Consider the following 20180-nt stretch of genomic DNA (forward strand, 5'->3'; position numbering starts at 1 on the left):
CATGTTGACATCTGGATAAAACTCCCCTTCATGCAGAGCTCAGCGTGTGTACAGACCACCGAGAGGTCCCCTTTGTTAGACTCACGGGAGAGGGGTGGCAGTGTTTGGCTTCCCTAATTTCAGTGTGAATCAGAAGCACAGATATGCATCTGGCAGGACGAACTCATGAATCCAAGTCTGTCACTCTGGCAGTCATAGGCTTATCGGCCTCCTGAGCCTGAGTCCCCAAACTCCTAACACACAGAGACACATAAAAGTACTCTGTTCTACCTTTTGAAATATTATGCAGACCAGAAAACACGGCAGGGCTTACGAGATCAACACCAAGCTTCCGGCTCTACCCTGACCATGATTGAATGGGGCCTCGGGAGCAACTTCATGAATGTTTTCCGGTCATTCAAGGCCTGCCATCAATCAGTGTTGGCCGGTGTACTTCCTGAAAGGGAGTCTTGTCTCTCAGAGGTTAATTTATAGGTGGGGGAGGGTATAAACAAGTTGCCTCCAGTTTCCCTGTGAAATACTAATTTCCCCTCCCTCTTCTTGACTCGTCTCAACTGAGTCTCTGACCCAAGAACGATGGACATGCACGATTATGTGCCTTTGGGTGGGGAGACCCCTCGAGTTGGTTCCTGATCCTGTGGGCCCCCAGGGCCTGCCCTCACAGATGCCCCTGTCTCTCAGGCCTTGGCGTGAGCATCCAGAAAGACCGCCGGCCTGGCTCTGCAAAGGGAAACCATTGTGAGCCTCTGCCCGATTGCAGGACAGGAACAGAGAGAGGAATTCAGGGACAGCAGCTGGGGGGGGGGGGGTGGGAGGACATCCACACAGCCCACCCTCTCCTTAGTGCTTCCCTGGGGTCTCAGGAGGAGACGGTGATTTTTAAACGAGCATTCACGAGGGGGTGAGCCAACACAGAGAGAGACTCAGTGGGATCCACGCAAATAAAGCTTTCTTTCTTTCCAAGTGTACTGGGTACGTCATTTTTCTTGTTAAGACTGCTGTGATTCAAGCCCAGGCCTCTGGCTGGGTTCTAAAACCCAATTCTGGAGGAACACAGGATTTATTAACACTTGATATATTATACCAGCTCTGGAAAGAAAGAGTTGCCATGAGACAACTGCACCTTCGCAAAATTTGATTTTTAAATTGGGGAGCAAAAGGTTCGCAGTGCACAAGCTAACTGTGAAGTCTCAGTCACTGGAAATTACAAACAAACAAAGCCCACCAAGATTAAGGAATACAGACACTGAAAATGCCTACCCAGCAGGTGCTTGTGGTTGAAGTAAGAGAGTCTACCTCTAATACTCCTTCCCCATGAGCAGCGGTTCTCAGTGCGTGGTCTCCGGACCAGCACCCTCAGCCTCACTGGGGAGTTTGTAGCTTGTTTTTAAAATGCTGATTCTCAGGCCTCTTCCCGGACCCACTGAATCAGAAACTCGTCTGGGTTGTCACAAGCCCTCCTCGGGATTCTGATGTGTGCTCAGGTTTGAGACCGACACGTTCATGAGATACAATCAGCCTCCCCAGGGACACAGGAAATGGCTGTCCTTCCCAGAGATCTAGTCCTTGCTGCCCCAGGGCGTCTACATACAGGCTACCTGCGCCCCTGTGCACCAAGGTCGCTAGCTCCTGGCACGTACCAGCCTCGGGAAGATACTGAAAAGCATGCATCGCTTTCCCATGTCCTTGACTGAGTCCACTAAGCCCATGCCCCTGCCGTCCACAGCTCACCTACTAAGCCACTCGGGTCCAGCCGCACCCACAGCCCGAAACCAATTTCTGTATCAATAAAGAAAACCTAAGTCATGCCGTGCTGACAAATCACCTGCAAACTCCCCTCCCGTGACAGGATAATGGTAAATCTGTGTTCCTGACAGCCCTGGAATGTAGGTTGGTGAGGACACTCTGCTCCACGCAGTCCCCCAGGGGTCCCCGGCGGCGCTAAGTCCGTCTGGACACTTGTTTCCATGAACAAGATGGGAGAAGGGGACACAGCAGCAGACTGGCTTTTCAAGCTCCCACCTGCAACGGACACGTCACTTCTCGCTAATGTTCCGCTGCCAACAAAATCACACAGCCAAGCCTGACTTCAGAAGTAGGCAGGGAGTACCCGGAAAAAGAACTGGAACATCTGAGAACAGCCCAAATGATTACTACCCAAGGTTATGGGTGGACCACAACACCCATCGTGTGCAAAGCTCTGTATCAATGTTAAAGAAATGGTGGGACCCAGCGTTTCCAGGTTTAGGTTCACTATCGTTTTATTCCTACTCACTTTTTTTTTTTTTAAAATAAGCTCTATGCCCAACGTGGGGCTCAAACCCATGACCTTGAGATCGAGAGTCTCATGCTCTACCGACTGAGCCAGCCATTCGCCCCTATTCCTGTTCACCTTCAAATCTACAAAACCGACACCCTCCCACCTAAGATCTTTTTTATTCAAATTTTTCGAATTAAAAAAAAAATTTTTTTTTTGAGACAGTGTGCACATGCGTGAGTGGGTGGGGGGGTGGTAGAAGCAGAGGGAGAGGGAAAGAGACTCTTAAGCAGGCTCCATGCTCAGCACAAAGCCCAACCTGGGGCTTGATCTCAGCACCCTGAGATCACCACGCCAGCAGAAATCAAGAGTCAGATATTTAACCAACTGAGCCACCCAGGGGCCCTCACATTTTTTTAAATTAAAAAAAAAAAATTGAAATTAACATACGCACACACAGAAGTACACAAATTGTGAGTATATGGCCTGTTGAATTATCATAAAGGGAACATAAGAGTGTAGCTACTTCCAGGCTAAGAAGCAAACCATTCCTGGGGGCTCGCCAGCCCCTAGGAGGCTCCCTCCCAGGAACCTCCCCGCTCCCTAGTAGTAACACTCTCCTGACTTTCAACGCCACTCTCCAAGGATGTTTTTACCCTCATTCATTCAACTAGTATTGGTCAGCCCGGCACCTGAACTTCTCGTCCTTTCGGAAGACTGGCTTTTCGGGGTGGTGGTGGCATATTTCTAGGTAGGATTGAGGGACCCAATCTAATTAGTGACTGTTATCTTTATTATCTGTTTGTTTGAGCACATCAGTTTCATTGCAGAGCAGGTGGATCTGAGCCAGAATCTCTCTGCTGCCCAACGTGTGAGAAATCAGTGGCCACCTGGCTGTCCCTGGGTGTGGAGCCGCCCGACCAGTCTGGTGGCAAAGTAGCCCCTTCCTGCCTGCGCTCAGGGCCCTCCCTCTCTGCCACACAGCCTCACCCCTGCAGGTGGTTCCAGTGCTGGGCAAACTGGATCTTTCTGGGTTGGGGGTGGGAAACAGGTGTAAAACCTGTTTTGGCTCAAAAATAAGACGGGCATTTGGTCTTCAGATTATTTATGCAACTTCCATGACCTGAAAAGGAGGCATATAGTTCCCATCCCCACGCCTCTTAAATCATCAAAAGATCTTCGTGGAGAGGCATGGGGCGGCTGGTTTTCTAAAACACCAGCTCCGCCCCAAAATGTCCTCAAAATCCGACCTATCTGTACCAGCATGTGCCCAGAAAACATGACATTTTGCTTTCTAGCTTCTCGGCAAAATCCTTGCGGGCATTCAGGCAGGGTAGCTCAGGGACGAGTGCGAATTCCACCTTTCACGCTCCAAGAGCTGATTGTGACTTCCCAGCTCCCGGCCCGGGAAACAGCCAGTGACTTTGGCAGGGAGGGAGGGAGAGCGAGTGTGAGCGGTCCTGGAACAGGGTGGCCACTGGCTCAGCCACATCCTTTTGTGGTAATCATCCTAAGCAAAATGGACTGAAAAGATATTCTTACGACTGGCTGGCTTCTAAATCACAGCCATGCTGAGTAACAACAGAGCAAATACATGATTGGTAATTTCCTTATGGCAGAACGTAGAACAATCTCTGGCTGAGGCCCAGGGCCTAAAAAGAATTTTCTTTCAGTAGAAAAGAAAACAGCATGCTGTCTTTATTCCAAAGCCAAGGCAATGGGTCACGGCCTTCTTCCTGCACAGAAACGGTCCTGCTTTTCCAGGAAGAGGGAAAGGGATAGATGGGCTTAGGAAAACACTGCAGAGCTGCTGGCTCAATCGCCGTCCCTCACATACACCCCCCCCCCCCCCACAGCCGCCGTGGCTCCTGGCCTTCTAGAACGGACTGCTCCAGAGTTGCAGAAATGCCACCAAACACGGACAAACACCACGCAGAGGCCACGTTGGCTCCTCGTACACCCAAGATAAAAGACTAGGCGTCATGTTTCTTGTTTTGTTCCGGCTCTCTCCAACTCACCTGACTTGTTTGGAAAAGAACTATGGTAGTGCCCCATAATTTGGGAGTAAAACCATTCTCAGCATGGACCAGAGGCCGCACTGAGAAACACCGGGGTGCTGCTCCTCAGGGTGGGGCCCACAAATGGCATTTCCCCCCAGCTCCCACCATCAGTTCTTACACATGCAGTGAAGGCAGAAGTTCCCACAAAAGCATCATGAAAATCAAACTCTCTGCTTGCAGCCGGCTCCCGGGAGCAAAGAACCCATTAGGACGGGATCCCATCTGCGAGGGTTAGCCCGTTACCTGCAGTATTTCAGGGCCACAAAAGTCGGGGGTAAGACTGTTCCCCTTAGAGTATGGGCAACTTACACACAACACTTGGTTTATCAGGGGGACTCGTCTAGACAGCACGCTCCTGGCACCCTCCTCAACCCCCGCCACCCCCCGCACAGGGTTTAGTCCATTATTTAATGTCACAACGGCGGCAGGATGAGTCATGTTTCACTTTCTTAACGTTAAAGTCTCAAAGTTCCCACTGCTCTATTCCTTCTGTCTGGGGGAGGATACTGGCCTTCCGCTTCTAGTTTTCCAGGGCAAGGCTGTCTGAAAAAAGAGGCTGCCTGTCACTTAAAGGTTTAGGCTTCTCTTCACGTCAGCCAGAAAACAAAATCAGGAGTCTCCAGCCCCATGCCAGCCTCATTCGGGGGCCTTGCCCGAGTGTCCGGCCACAAATCCCTTTATGGACTCGCGCCTCAATAAGCAGCAGCTGAACCAATGGGGGAGAATCAGGCTGGTTTATATAATGTGCCAAGATCCCAAGATAAAACGCCTTCTAAGTGCCCAGTGTTAGCAGCATAAATAAGGCCTACGCCGGCAAACCCAGAAGCTCGGTACGGACTGAACAAGACCTCACTCCATGATAAAATCGCTTGTTCGGTTTTGTAAAATTAAGCACAAGAAATCTGAAATGGAGCACAGAGGTGTAGGAATTCATTTTCTCGTGCACTGACATCATGAATGCCTTCCTTTTCAAACAGAACAAAACTCCCAGGACCTCAAACCACCTGAGAGATCCTCCCTGCTCCAAAGGCATGCCATGCCATCGAGGGGCAGAAAACTCACAGACCTACTTTGCTTCACACACAACGTTCTTCTGCCTTAATTTATTGTGCTTCAGGTCTGAAGGAGCCCGAAAAACTACGTGAACTGAAATTGAGCCCTGACCCCAGAGCTAGCGGATCTGTCCTGGGACAGACAAAGGTGCTCATGCCCCCAGGTGGCTGTGACCTCGCTTTCATGGTTCAAGGAAGAGGACAGCCCTTCTGCCCCAGAAGTCCCGCCATGGGCCTGGGCCTGGGCCTGGGACTGGGTGGGGGGGGGGGGGACAGTTCTTACCACCCCAAGTTGGCCTCAATTTCGAGCACCGCTTTTTACAGCTCCTCTGAGTTCTTCTCTAAATGACGCATTCCTCCCAGCCTGTGAAACAAGCCTTCTAGGAAAGGTACTGTGATACACACCTGCTGGAAAAAAATCTGTCCTCTGGTCTCTTTTTTGAGCTCAGCAGCGCATGAACAGACGACAGGAAGGAAAGAGGAATAGAGAAAGGTGTGAGAAAAGCCTCCGTGATATTTCTCCCATGCACCTGGCTCTCGCAAACAGCCCGGGTTAAAATTCACCACCAGTGACCGTGCGCAAACACCTCATTTGCATTTTGGCTGCCATGCTTCTTCATTTGAACGAGGTGGACTCAGTCCCCCTTACTTTGTAAAAGGGACCGCAAGGCAGGTGCTGTCACCCAGCAGGTGCACCCGAAACGAGGGCCAGAGGCCAGTGCCCTGCACCTGAGAAGAGCTCATTCGTTGCCTCCGCTTGGAGGTTACCTGTCTGATGAGCTGCTTGCCTAATAAGGTCTTAAATTTTCGATGCCTGACGGGCAACCTGAGTACCGGGCAGAGCTGTGCGAACAGAGTCGTGCTCTCCTCTCGGCCAAGTGCAAGACCAGCGGGCCGGCTCTCCCCGCCCGTGCAGTCCATCAGCCCAGCTTCCAGGGCCGTAAGTCAACAGGGCCAGGCAGACAGCTGTCAGAGACAGAGCGGGGACACGCACAAGAGCTTAATGAAATTTTATTTTGAAAATATGGCAAGAGTCTAAGGCACTTCAAACATTTAAATACATATAAGAGCAAAGTAAATGTGACACGGTAGAAAGGGATCCATAAATACGTGGAGAACTACACTGTGTTTCCCTAGAGGCAAATATATTGCCAACTCCTCTGACGAGATCCAACCTCTGCCATTGGATGCGGACTTGGGCGATGATTAATAAAAACATGGCAACGTTACACGTAGTTCCTCCTGTCTCAATGGAATATAAAAGTTGAAAATACTGTGTCCATTTTATATAGATACCTTTTATATAAAAAGTCATATAATACATCCACCTAGATTAACCCAACTGAAAAGACTTCCTTTCCTAAGTTTTCTACTTTTTGAGAGTTCCGTTTTTGATTTTTAAACCAGAAACCTTCCAGGCCCAGGCCCAAGGTGCTGATGCCTTACTTGAGAAGAGTAAACACACACACACACACAAATCAACAAAACCGTCCTGGAATGGAATCTTCAGAGAGCTTTCCGATGGCTCCACATTAAGTCAATATAAATACTTGTGGAACATTTTAAAAAATGTCAAGCCAGTGAGAAGCTGATGCTTCCCGGCAGTGGCAAGGTGGGGAGAGACTAGGACTGTACATAACGGAGCAGAGACTCGACAGCCACAGAGCCGGGGGTAAGCACGCCCAGCGCAGAGGGAAGACAGCCAGGAGGGAGGCGGCATGTGCCCGGCGGCCAGCTCCCGCTGGCTCGGCTTCCGCCACGCAGCTCCAGGCGCCAGGCCTCCCGTCTGCGTGCTGGTGAGCTCAGGCACGATACGAATACATTCAGTGTCTGTCACCCCAACAGGAACAAGCAGCAGCTTAATGGTGGCATGTAAATGGACGGCTATTTGCATCTATCAATCAAATGAACTTCGGTGGGTGGGACCAGGAGATGTCTTCCTTCCAAGCCTAGGGGTGCCCTAGAGACCAGGAGAGGAGAAAAAAATGGGGGGTTAACAAGTGACCTCAGGCAGATGCGTCCTCTGTGACCGAGGAACTCTGTCCAGCACAGCCGACGACCACCTGTCCGCGGAGCACGGACCCCTGGGACACGGGATACAGACCCAGTCTGCTGCACCGTCCTGGGAAGTCAGCATCCTGCTAAGGGCAGACTCGTGGACCACAGGTCGCTGCTCACTGTGTGCCTTAGGAAAAACGCCAGGGACGTAGCAGTATGTATTCATGGGCGCCCCAGGTGCCATTTGGGTAATTCTGCCCAGAACTAAACCCTTCATGTATGTGAACGTCTGTCTCCTGAGGACAAGCAGAGGTCAGCTCTCCCGGCCGCCTGCGGGGGCAAAAGTCACGAACCCTAAAGCTGCAGACTAACACTCCCCGTTTCAGAAGCCTCAGAAAACCTGCGTCTCCTGTCAACTCCCTGAAGAAGGGGGCCCACCGGTCTGGTGGGCTTGAGCCTGTTCACAAACGCCAAATGCACAACACTGACCGGAGACTGGGCCTTGGCGAAGTTGACGTGGGCGTACAGAAGAACCGCGATGTCCTTGTGTCCTGCCTCCAGGGCTATCGAGAGTGCGGTGCTGCCGTCCTAAAGAGAACATGGAAAAGAACAAGCCAGGGTGGGTTTCTCAAACTTCCAGACAGCCGAAAGGGAGCAAAACAAATACTCTCCAAGAACTGTTACGGTTCCCCAAATCGGTTCAGTCCTTCGGGAGACTTTTCTGGACCTCTGAGGGCGAAGCCCTGAGGCTACCATGAGGCGCCGCGCCCACCGGAGTGGAGTCCCGGTCGGAGGACAGTCACCTCATCCCCACTGTGCCTCCCAGTGGTTAGTGTGGAGGTGCAGGCCCCGTGCACCCTCAACATAGGCTGCCCGCCATGGACTCACCCCACTACTCTTTGCACCAGCTGTGGGCCGTAGAGGAAGGTGGGGTAGAAACCTAAGCGTCTGTGTTTCTTATCTTTACGGTGAGCAAGCAGTACCACAGGGTGTTTGGATACCCTGCCACTTGCCAACGATCTTTTAACGTTGCCCTTGGGGAGGGAGCCGATCCTCCGGCCCTAAGCGCCCCTATCGCCCGCTACGAACACCATCCATGCACAGTCACCGAATCCTGCTGCCTTGCACAAACGCATAGTGTGAAAATCTGAGGGGAAATACTAAATATGGGGAAGTCAAAGTTTCCAGGTACGTGTTTGGCTTCCATGAACTTGCAGGGCTTCGGATGCATGTCAAGGAGGGAGAAGGCCAAACCCAGCACCATTTACTTTTTGTCTGGTCTTGGAATAAGGATGCCCTTCTGGTCACTGGCAGCAGGAAACAATTCTCTTGTGGTCGGCGTCTTAGGGTCCTTCCCTTCCACTCGGAATTCTCGGAGGGACTTGCCCTCCCTCTCCCCTCCTCCTTCCTTCCTCCCACCTTCCTGAGGTGACCAGCATTTCTGGAAGCTGCTTGTGGCTCTGGGGCCTCTTATGACTACATCTACGGGCTATTCTTGGCTAAGAGAGAGCAGAAGTAAAAGCAAACAAACAAAAATCAAGACACAGGCCACATACACTGCTCTTGAGGAAGGGTAAGTTGGAAGCACTCCTTCTGCTCCTGCCGAAGTTAGGGGCATGGCGGACAAGTGCAGATTCTTCACCCCCGGGAAGGCGTCTGCCACGTGGAAGCCCACCATCGACCCCCTGGTCCTGGGCGCGAGTAAACGCCTGCACTGGTTTGCTCTTCCTGCTGGCCTGGGCCCACCGGGATCTGACGCTTAGTGCCCAAAAAGTACATTTTCCTTCTAACTTTTTAGTGTTTTGAGCTGAAGGAAGCTCTGGGCCAAACCCGTGCTCTGCGGAGATAAACTTTCCAAAGCAGAACCAACCCAACCTGTCCTCTGTGACCTTTGCACTTTAAACCACAGCGCCAACCAAATATTAGTTCCTGTGCCTTCACCTACTGGCATTCCTCCCCTCTGGCCTGGAGACATGCAGAGGCAGCTGCTTCCCTTACAATGTTTCCCAGGCGAGGGGTTATCTGCAACAGGGACAGCTTGGGAAGGGGGAGAGCAGATCAGGGTTACGATGATGGAATAGCCAAGGCAGGAGCAGGGAGATGTGCTCGAAGGCGTCGGATGGTCTGGAGGGCCGGGCTGATGAGATACACGAGTGATTCCCTCTGAGGGGCCCCAGTGAGGGCCCACTTGCCCTCATTTCGGGGGTGGGGACAGCTGGCTCTAGTCATCTAGTAGTTCAGGCCCAGAACAGCTAGCAACCCAGCTTTCCCAACGCTCCGGGGACCCGGTCCTCTCTTCTTCGTGGACCTGCAAGATGCCTGCGCTCAGTCTGCTGTGGGCGTCAGTCTGTGCTTTCCACGGCCGCGCTGGCTCTGCGACGAGCTCATCGCCCTCCTCCTGCAATGAGCGTGGGCGCTGAGGCCTCATCGGCCTGCCTTTGGCTTTAGTTCCTGGGAGCGTGAGCTTGCACATAGGCAACGCTGCCATGCTGGGCCAGGAAGGGCGGCGGCCCGGACCACAGCACGAGGTCCCCAGCGAGCAGTGCGGAGAACGTGCCCTTTCCCCTCTGCCAAGGGGCCCGGCAGACCCCCGGCGGGCAGGCCCCGCGGAGGCTGCGTCGCTCACTTACGTTGTCCTCCAGGTGGCCGTTGCAGCCCGGCTGGGCCAGCAGCAGCTTGACGATCTCCGCGTGCCCGTGCTCGCTGGCACACATGAGCGCCGTGGAGCCCTCGTCGTCTTGGATGTTGACGTCAGCCCCACAGGCCAGCAGGCCCTTCACCATGTCGATCCGCCCATGGCTGACGGCCAGCATGAGGGCCGTCTGACCCGCCTGTGGGGAGGAGTGGCAGGGCCCGTCAGCGGCACGGCACAGACCGGCCGGGGGCGGCCTGCCCGGGGTAGGGGTGCGAGGTGGGGGGACGGCGGGATGACAGAGGGGACAAAGCAGACGTGGAACGAGTCTGGGGCTGGGTGGTGGCCGGCACGGAGAAACAGTTTCTTGTTCTGAGCGCCGCCGAGCTAAATAAGATCATCAAGTAATGCGTCAGTGTTCCCCTGGCGCTGGGAGGACCTGTCCCCTTAGGGCGAGGAGCCGGGAAGGTCAAAGGTGCTTAGAAGTCCAACCAGCCCGGGGCCGCTGTGTGGCCGGCATGACGACACTACACTGCGGAGACGGGAACGAGCCACCGCCGGGCAGACGGCGGGCACTCCCGGGCCCTCCAAGGCGGGCTACCTACAGGGCAGGCGCACCCCGCTCTGGACAGAGGCAGTGCGCGAGGCCAAGGAGGGGGACGCCCGCCAGGTGACTGTGAAGCTGCTACGTCACCAGCAGGTCTGGTCAGCCAGGGCGGCCGGGCAGCCATGGGGACGCGGGGCACATGCTCAGGGTGCAGGCCGGGCGCGGACCCGGGCGGCAAGTGCGCTTACCTGGCTGGCTTTGGCGTTCACATCCCCGCTGCCGAAGAGTTCTTCCACGACGCGCATGTCCTTCTCGGCTTCCACGGCGGCCAGGGCTGCCAGCATGATGGGGGTGTAGCCCGCCTTGTTCTGGTGATCCACGTTGCACACGTCTGCGGAGACATGAGTCTCGTCAGGGAGAAGCCTTCCTACAGTGACCCTTCTCGCGTGGACCAAAGGAACAGGGCTGGGAGGAAGCCTGTGAAACGGCCCCCGGGGCTCCACGTCCCAGAGTGACTCAGAAGGAACTGCCAGAGACGTTTTCATACTCAACGAAAGGATAAAAGGTTTTGTGTCGTGTGAGGCCAGAAGCAGCAGAAGCGAGAGTGAGCCTTCACGGCACCTCCTATTCGCAACTGGTGGCTCGACTGCAACAGCCCGGAGCGCTGCGGGGTTGTTCTAAGTAATGGTGGCTTCAGAGAGTCCACATAATGTGGGATGTGGACACTCGTCTGTGTTTGGGGGATCGTGATTATGGAACGAAGGAGGCAGGGAGAGCTACGAATATGACGGATCTGTAAAGGCTTGTGGAGAGAACACGATGGCATCACCCACTCAGAGATCACGACTCATTTGGAGACCCTCAGTTTGCTCCTCTGACTTGCTTGGGGCCTTGGAAGCCCAATTCCAATCCCATGACACCTAGCTGAGCTGTTCTCGGAACTGTGGTCTGAGAGCAAATGCAGTGAGAAACTGCCAGGGACTAACAGACACAACAGACCAGACGTTTTCTATTCCTGTAATTCTTAAGGAGGCACTGGGGGCTCAGCGATCCTTTTTAAATTCCTTTAGCACTTTCTAATAAAATGAAAGGAATGCACAGTGCAGGAAAGAAGCTTTCATGTGTGACCATATATAGTTAAAATGTTCAGGATGTTTCTACCGTAAGGAGTGAGAAGATACCGTGCAAACTTGCCTTACGCTCAAAAATAACTGCACAGTAGGGACATGATGGCATTTACACAAAGGGCATGTTTTTTAACATAGAAAAGGAGAAAGAAAAAGCTGTGTGATGGAGAAGCATGTGAACCAACGAGCTCTCTGAGGCTCCTCATCATCTGTGATGTTCAGTCGTTCACAGAGGCTGCAGTCACTACGTTCACCCACACGCTGGACGGAGCCCCAGCCTCAGCCTGTAACGGTGGGCAGTAGAGGGTCAGGTATATCCAGTAGGGTGATTAACCAAAACCCTTTAATTTACCAAAACCATTTAATTTACCAAAATATCTTGTCCACACAAATTTTCCAAAAGTAGATTAAATTGTTACTTTCAAGAGTAATCAGAAATCTTGTTTTTGGCTCTTCTGGATATTATCCACTTCTCTGTTTAAACAACAATGTGGGGGCGCACCTGGGTGGCTCAGTCAGTTAAGTGTCTGCCTTCAGCTCAGGTCATGATCTCAGGGTCCTGGGATCGAGTCCCACATCGGGCTCCCTGCTCCACGGGAAGCCTGCTTCTCCCTCTCCCTGAAGCTTGTGCTCTCTCTCTCTCAAATAAATAAATAAAATCTTTTTTTAAAAAAATAAACAACAACGTGGGCTGACAGTATCACCAGCTCTGTTTCTAGTCTGGAAAGTCTAAAGGGAAGGAGGCTTGGAATTCCTTCCTCTAAGATGGAAGCAGTTTTAGCCTAACATAGTCCCGTCTGCCGGGAATAAGCCAACTTAGAAAAGGGGGTAAATCTTGCTTGGTTACTTCTCTGCATTAATCTAATTTCCCCAAAACGGAGTAGAAGAAATTAGTGAGCTGCACCAAGAAGCAGTATGGGGAAACCTGACAATTTTATTGCATATGCTAAATCAAAGGTTCACATTGTGTGCTCGCTAATTTAAGACCGAGGTACTATAAATTCTGTTATCAGCCACATACTAGAAGTAAAAATATGTCTTTCAAAAATAAATCAGAGTGACTCGGGGACTGTATGTACCACTGGGCTACTGTATTTGAACAAAAAGTTGGGAAGTTCGCCATTTCCCAAGGGGACCCTTCCATGTAGCACACCCTCGCTTCGTGTATCAGACACGCAGTGGCTATGTTCTGGGATGGGATGTTCCAATTGTAAACAAGGGTTTTCACTGTTCTCGTTACTGGGGCTCAGATACGAGAACGACACCTTCTTCACTCTACGCGGAGTCCCCAGCAACAGGGTCTCTTTCGGTGGGAATGGTTACGATTCTACCACAATTCGTTGCAGTGGCAGCCTGCAACCAGCGAAGCTGACGTGGGTCCCGGGAGCAGCACTCTGTCCCGCCCCGCCAGCGCGACGCAGCTCGGGAGGGACCCCGAGGCGCGCTCCTCACCGGGGAGACACCTCGCCCGAACGCAGCTGAACCGCAGCAAGAACAGCCTCGCAACCTCCTTTCAAAACGGACCTGGCGGTTTCCGGGTCAAGCGTCCCCCCAGTGACTCAAGAAGGGCATGGCTGCCAGAGCGCGTGGAAAAGCAATGGGGGAGGCTCGGGGCGGTGCCGGCACAGAGGAGCGGGTCAGCCGGCTTCTCTGAGCGGAGTGACCGCCCGAGCGCGGTCAGGGAAGAGACCAGGCGCACGTACCCGCGTCCAAGAGCAGCTTCACGATCTCGAAGTTGGAGTGGGACACGCTGTAGTGGAGGGCCGTGTTGCCGTTGCCGTCCGCCATGTTGATGATGTGGCGGAGGACATCCGGGGAAATGGCCTCGAACGCCGCTATGTAGTCGCCCACCATGGCCGGGCTGGCTGACTTCTGACTGGACACGCGGAACCACTCGTGCTGCAGGGTGTTCAGGCAGAACCGCTGCCAAGACACCAGCAAGTGGCCGTTAGTCCTTCTATTTATAGCCCAGCTGAAAGCCCGAGAAACGAGGCCTTTTATAGTCAGTGTACGCAGCGAGAATCGGCTCTCAGAGAACAACGCATGAAACCCGGAGCCCTAAGAGGAGCCTCAGACTCCAAACTGGGGCACCGCTCCGGACTTTCAACCACAGGCGTTTCTAACTTGCGAAAAGAGTCCGCGCAGCACTGTTCAGGGGCTCTACTGCAAGGATCCAATCCTGGCTCTGCTACTTGTGAGCTGTGCTCTCCTGGGGAAGATACTTACTCCGTGCCTCAGTTTGCTCATCTGCAAAGTGGGGGTAATAAAAATACCTTTTCCCCACAGTGCTTGTGATGAGGACAAATGAGGCAATACACATAAAAACACGTAGGCCTGGGGCGCCTGGGTGGCTCAGTTGGTTAAGCGACTGCCTTCGGCTCGGGTCATGATCCCGGGGTCCTGGGATCGAGTCCCACATCGGGCTCCCGGCTCAGCGCGGAGCCTGCTTCTCCCTCTGACCCTATCCCCTCTCATGCTGTTTCTAAAAAAAAAAAAAAAACAAAAAACACGTAGGCCTGGCTTCACTGATTCTTGAACTATTAACATTAAGTAATTATGCTGGCCCTGCATGTGATTTTTCAGAGTACTCAGGACAGAAGAAATTACTTCACCCACACTGAATTTATGCTGCTTTCTTCCTATCCAGACCACCCTTAACTCCTTCAACATCCCCACAGCACTGGGCTGAAAGGCCATGAGGGTGTAGCCAGCCCCATTCCCACTCCAATCCCAAAGACAAACATTCAACCATGGAAAGGGATTAAAAAGCAGGTTTGAAACAAATTACATTTCTCATTTAGGATCATCTGCATCTGACCAGGAGCCCCGTGCATGCCTTCCCTCAGGCTGTGGACACATGAACATGGGCCTTATTTCAGGAGCTACCAAGTCAAACCCGGACCACGAGAAGTTCAAGGCAGACTGCCCATGACCACCGCTGGTGACGGGAGGAACTAGAATGCTTCTTCCGTGAGCCCTTTTTACACGAGTTTACCGTTCATCTGTGCTTTGCTTACTCCTGAAAAGTTTAGAAATAGACCAAAGAAAGACGGAAAGCCTACGTCAACAGCACCAGAACCCAAGAGGTCCCCTTTCTACAGAGAAGTGGGAGCTGGAATTGTCCTGGCTTCTGCATCTTTATCATCCAGCTACTGATGATTTGGTTTTAGCCCATTCAATCACATTCCGCGGCACTTGATGAAAAGGGTCCTGGGGTGGGAAAAAAATTCATCTAATGCTTTCTTCTGCTCATTCTTCTACATATTCAGGTTTCTATCTCTCTGGAGCCCGTCCTCACATGGAGAGAGGGGAATCTGTGTCGTTTGGGTGTTGAACTCTGTTACTGCTGTGTACGTGGCGTCCTGTTATGGTTACTGGCCCTGGCACTGTGATTGTTCGTGTGTGTCTACCACTTTTCACGGCGCAATTCCTTCAACGCGTTTTCGTCAAGTGAGTTCAGTTTAACCAAAAAGGAACTGACCACGGAGTGTGTGCGTGACAATATAGCTTGGCAATCTGGGGCCAGAGAAATGGATGGTCCTCCCTGAAGACCATATGACCAGGTATTTTGAGAATGGTCAAAGTATATTCTAGCTCTAAGATCTAGGGTCCAGAAGCACCAGTTTTAAGTTCAGGTTCAACCTCGTGGGAGATATTAACACTGCAGTGACATTTCATGGTTTTGCTCTCTTGGGACTGAGGCGTAGACAGAAATTTAGTTTATACTGAAGGAGTTCTGGGTCCGCCCCCGCCCCAGGCCAGGGATTTTACTTCGTATCTTCTTCTGTAAACATCACCGCCGTGTGCCTTTCTCAGCTCGCTAATTTAATGTCAAGACACAGTTGGCTCTGAGAAATTTAAGTTTCTATAGCGATGGAAACAAATATGAGGCACAACCGTAATTTTAAAAAAGGATGCCGTATGATAAGGTAATACGATTGAGAAAGGATAAATAAAACATGGACCAGTATTGGAGAAGTATCACCTAGCCCCAGTACTAACGAGAAGCTAGTTAACTAGCTCTGGACAAGACTCCTCATCTTCAGGGCCTCAGTTAAAACAGAGAAGACCAGGACACCGTGGCCTCACAGGTCTGCACGCCCACGCGCCTCGCGCCTGTGACAACAGTCCCAGTTCTCCCTCAGATTGTGCGTGTCGTCCACGAGGAAAACAGTGCCCTTCCAGCATGAGGGGATCCCTCAAGTCCCCTCCAGTTCTAACATTTTGGTTTCATCACTCTACAATCCCGTGAGGCCTTCTCACTCGCTGCTGACTTGGGTTATGCGGCAGAAAACTCCACGTTGACGAGGTGCCGAGATTCAAATGCCAACGCTGTCTGATGTAACGGGAGAACCTACGTCTTCTCAGCGCGCTGAAGACAACTGTCAGCCAGAGGGCGGGTCTGACCTGGGACAGAAGCCGCACCTCAAAACTCCACCAGCCCCATGGGGAAGAGCGACACACTTCGCCGTGGTGTCCGATTCACCGTCGCCCCAGAAATGCTCATCTGCCCTGGGCCGTGTCCTTCCTGTCCCTGAAGCAACCACCAGCTTCACTGCTGTGAGCTTCCAAGTCTCTCAAACTGGGCACAGATGAAAAGCGCAGTGACTCCGAAGTTTAAAAATAGCGGCCGCCGGCATTCCACCCAGGAACATGACACGCACGTTCATAATTGAAAGGAATGCTGACCTCGGCCCAGAGAGGCTGCTTTTTAAAAAACCAGAGGCCAACTTTAAAAACAAAAAACAAAACACAACAACTCTGGTGGCTCTTCTCCCTGGATCACAAGGTTCTGGGAGCGGAAGCAGAATGTGTCGAAACCTGACGACTGACTGCAATTAGCCCTCCCTCCCGTGTGCAAGTATGCGTCTCACAGAGGCTTCACTGCCGAGAAAAGTAGAGGGTGGGGGTGTCCGCTGCAGGGCCTGAGGTCAACGGGCGGTGTGAACAGGGCAACGCGAGGCTCGCTCTGCTTACACGAGCTAGAGAGAGTTCGGGGGCACGGGGTGTGGGCAACAAGAGCTCGGGGGCCGGCTAGAGACACCTTGACTTTGGTGTCCACTCGGGTAATCTGTACAGACAGGGGATGATGTCTGGAGGGCAGACTCACCATATCCTTGCTGGTCAAAGCTTTGGGGTCATTTATATTATTTTTCAGTAAGTTGCAGGCAGACAACATCTTTTCACTTAATTCATACCTACGACAAGATAAAAGAAAGAGAGCTCACGAGTGGCCACCAAAGGAAAGTCACTTTTATTGCAAACTCAATGGCCCTTTAAAAGACAAGAGGCCCCAAGTGGACCTCAGCAGGTTCGTGGTGGGGGAAGGTGCTTGCCTGGAGGTCGGAGTGGGCTCCCCTAGGCGTCCGAGGACGTACAGAACCAATGTCTCCACCCAGAGCTCAGGCCTTTCCGTATGGGCAGCTTTCAGCTTCACCTGTTTGGCCTTTATGACATTATGGAATAACCTGTGGAACTTTTTTATTCCTTTTATTCTAAGTTCCCAAAAATGTTTCTACTCTTAAGAGGCTGAAGAGGTCAGAATTACCACAGATCTATTATGCTGACCAGCAAACCACACATCTGCACTCAGAAAATGTTTAACCCCCATGAAAATCTAAACTGAAAAATCAGATGACATACGGTAAATAAATGATAGCTCAATAAAGCTGTTTAAAAAAAAAAAAACCTAGATGACAAGATCCTGAGCCATGTGAAAATACTTGGAAATATAAACTAGAAACACTTACCTTGTGTTAATGCAGTTAAACTTTCATTTGCAAAATTAAACAGAAGTTTTCTGAAATGTTCTATTTATACTCCACACAGTGAAAAACCATCTTGAATTTTCCATCTGTTCTATTCTCTGTTTTATAAGCATCGATTCCACATTTGCTAGCAGTCTTTAAAATTTGCTACATAGTTAGGTACGTGTTTCAGCCAACCAGAGTGTTTACTGGGTATTTCAGCTGCTGCTTAGGAGACTTCCAAACCCATTCTTGTGGTGTTCCCTATCACTCAGTGAGCAACAAAATGCAGACATGTGACTGATTATATCATCTTTGAAGTGAATGTGATCTTCAGCTGGGGCTAAAAGACCGCTCCTTTCACACACAGCGATCCTATTAGAACAGTACTGACCTGTATCAAGATGAATGGCTAATGATAAAATCTGAAATCTTAAAAGACATGTGCTGGCCACACAAAATTCTAACACTGCCTTCAAATATAAGGTGGGTTGTCGGAACACTGAAAACTTTAACGGCACGTAATAGTTCTGTGGATGGTGGCTCCACACATAAAATTAGCTAGCAAATACATTTAAAGGAAACAAGGTGGCAGCCTGATCAGGCCCTTCTCTTTGCTACTCTGAGAGATCTAGGAGTTCTCTCCCTCCGCACCTGTATTTATTAGCATCACGACACGACGGTCATACCTCTGAGGATGAAGTTTAGCTCTCCTTTGGGGATCGGAAAGACCCAACCAATAGTTACAATGGTGAAATCTCCTAATTGGCCAGTTCTCTTGCCAAAGGCACAATGAACGTGGGAAGGGTTAGGGAGGGGAGGGGAGTGTACCACACCTCTCTCTGATTTCCACCTTCTCAGGTTCACATTCTGGAACCTGCATCTCATCTTCCACCCTGGCAGACTTGAAACCTTCAATATTAACGGCATGGTGCCCTTCCGCCATTCCCCGAGTGTCTTCATCCTCCTCTTCCTCCTCCTCTTCCTCGGGAGGGTACTCAATGACATCACACTCGTCATCTGACTCGGAGGAAGAGCTTTCATCTGAGCTGGAATCATCACTTGAAGTTGTTTCATACCTAGGTGGCAATTGGGAGTTCAGGAGATGCAAGGTGTGCCCAGAAAGACCCCGTGACCGAAAAACTCTTATGCAGAGAAACCACTTTGAGACCCTGCATTTAGAAGTTCAAAGTAAGGTCTATTTAAAAATCTGGTGGTTTCGAATGGGTTCTGGCTTAGAAGGCATAACTTGAGTTGCCAATTGGTATCATTATACTACTTGTAGGAAAAAAAAATATGTATATATAGCACCTCTCGCTTAGGATAAATCAAAGGAAATTTACTTCACGAAAGCCAGGTCCGCAGTGGTTCATTTCTTTCTGTTCCTTCTTTTTTCTTTTCCCTTACATTCTTCCTATTTTGCTCCATTAATTGTTCCCGTGTCATGGTGAACAGATTAGGTAAGTAATCGATAGTTCCTCTGGCACACACCCTCCAAAAACTCCTCGGCCGCACTACCCAACTAGACTTCAAAGATTCAGAAAATAGGCCCCATTAAGTTACATCTTTATGTAATGCTTTGCCATAAATATTATCGAAACTAACCGCATTAGTGCTTTCTTGTTGAAGCCGAGGCCGTATATGGATTAATAGATTAGCTGTTCTGATTCAACTGTGGATGACAAACAGCCTTCACTATTTATCTGGCCCAGTAAGAAGGAATGAGGAGCTAACAGACATTCTATTTAGAAAGTAAGGAACTGAAGGCACAGCTGGATTACTGGTCAAGTGAAAGGCCCTACAATTTTGTATGTAAGCATGGAGAGCTAGGCAAAATAACCCGTTGTGAAGGAGTGGATGACCATCACCAGCCCGTGGAGCGATGCTCTCGCCTCTTTCTGTTTGTTCCTGAGTCTGGTACAGGTAAGAACAAGTTGTCCAACTCCGTGGGACACTTGTCGCCTGCTACTTTTGTTGAAGACTACTGTTTTCAGATCAGAGGTGGGAAGATGTAAACTGCTCAGCGTCATCAGGTGTCTTTTCAAGAGTGACACATCCTTAAAGACAGCAAGAAGAGGAGAGGAGCCCAAATGCACCTTTCTGAGGGGATCTTCCGTCACCAAGATGTGGCTGAAGCCCAGCCTGGGCACCTTGAAATGGGACTTGAGGAGACAGGAGGCGAAGGAGACAGACAGACCAGGTACAGACTGACTGGTAGCATCTTTCCTTACCCTCCGTTAATGCCGACAAACTGAAGATTCTTCTTTGCTCCATTTGAATCTTTGTTGCCGTCTTTCTTCTTCATGATAGACTTCAGTGTGCTTTCATTGTTTGTACATACTGCGAAAAAGGGAATCAAGGTGAGCAAAATTAACACAACTCATACCCATGCAAGTTAAGGGACCAAGAAATCTTTCTTCATGTTCTTTTTTTTTTCTCATTCATGTAAATTTAGATCTTGGCACTTGCATATGAGAAGCTGGCACAAAATCCATTGGAAAGATGTATGCATGTAAAGAAAATAATTTGAAGTTCTTTAAATGGGGAAAAAAATCCACCATCAGCACTTCCAAACATAACAAAAGCACTGACAACTAGCATTTGCATCAGGCTTCACTGTTTATAAAGTGAGGTCATAACTTATTCGGGCCTCAAGAACCACGTAGGCACTAAAATAGGGATTATTATTGTTCTTTTCTTTTAGCTGAGATAATCTGGGAAGAAGTTATGCCTGCCAGACTGCGAAGGAGTGAAATGCTA

General features: G+C 50.8%; 1 protein-coding gene and 1 non-coding gene across 12 annotated transcripts in view; both read right to left on the minus strand.

Annotated features, from left to right (window-relative positions):
* Nucleotides 1–2301: 2301 nt before the first annotated feature.
* Nucleotides 2302–2376, minus strand: TRNAE-CUC (transfer RNA glutamic acid (anticodon CUC)). The gene has a single exon. It is a non-coding gene; the product is annotated as a tRNA-Glu (tRNA).
* Nucleotides 2377–5818: 3442 nt separating this feature from the next.
* The window catches only part of KANK1 (KN motif and ankyrin repeat domains 1), a 170671-nt gene continuing 156309 nt past the window's right edge, over nt 5819–20180 (minus strand). For 7 of the 11 annotated variants that reach the window (XM_081802804.1, XM_081802805.1, XM_081802806.1 and 4 more), the window contains 8 exons: nt 19652–19760; nt 18257–18499; nt 16784–16871; nt 13377–13596; nt 10795–10937; nt 9998–10198; nt 7857–7955; nt 6365–7329 (listed from right to left, as the gene is read on the minus strand). In XM_081802804.1, the coding sequence (XP_081658930.1) occupies nt 7267–7329; nt 7857–7955; nt 9998–10198; nt 10795–10937; nt 13377–13596; nt 16784–16871; nt 18257–18499; nt 19652–19760 (1166 nt within the window). In that variant the 3' untranslated portion in view covers nt 6365–7266. Of the gene's footprint in view, nt 6336–6364; nt 7330–7856; nt 7956–9997; nt 10199–10794; nt 10938–13376; nt 13597–16783; nt 16872–18256; nt 18500–19651; nt 19761–20180 lie in introns of those variants that run through there. The other 4 variants (XM_081802809.1, XM_081802808.1, XM_081802811.1 and 1 more) reach the window with 4 other exon arrangements.

This window comes from Leptonychotes weddellii, chromosome 14, assembly GCF_054177405.1.
Source record: "Leptonychotes weddellii isolate Sample4059 chromosome 14, ASM5417740v2, whole genome shotgun sequence".
NCBI lineage: Eukaryota > Metazoa > Chordata > Mammalia > Carnivora > Phocidae > Leptonychotes > Leptonychotes weddellii.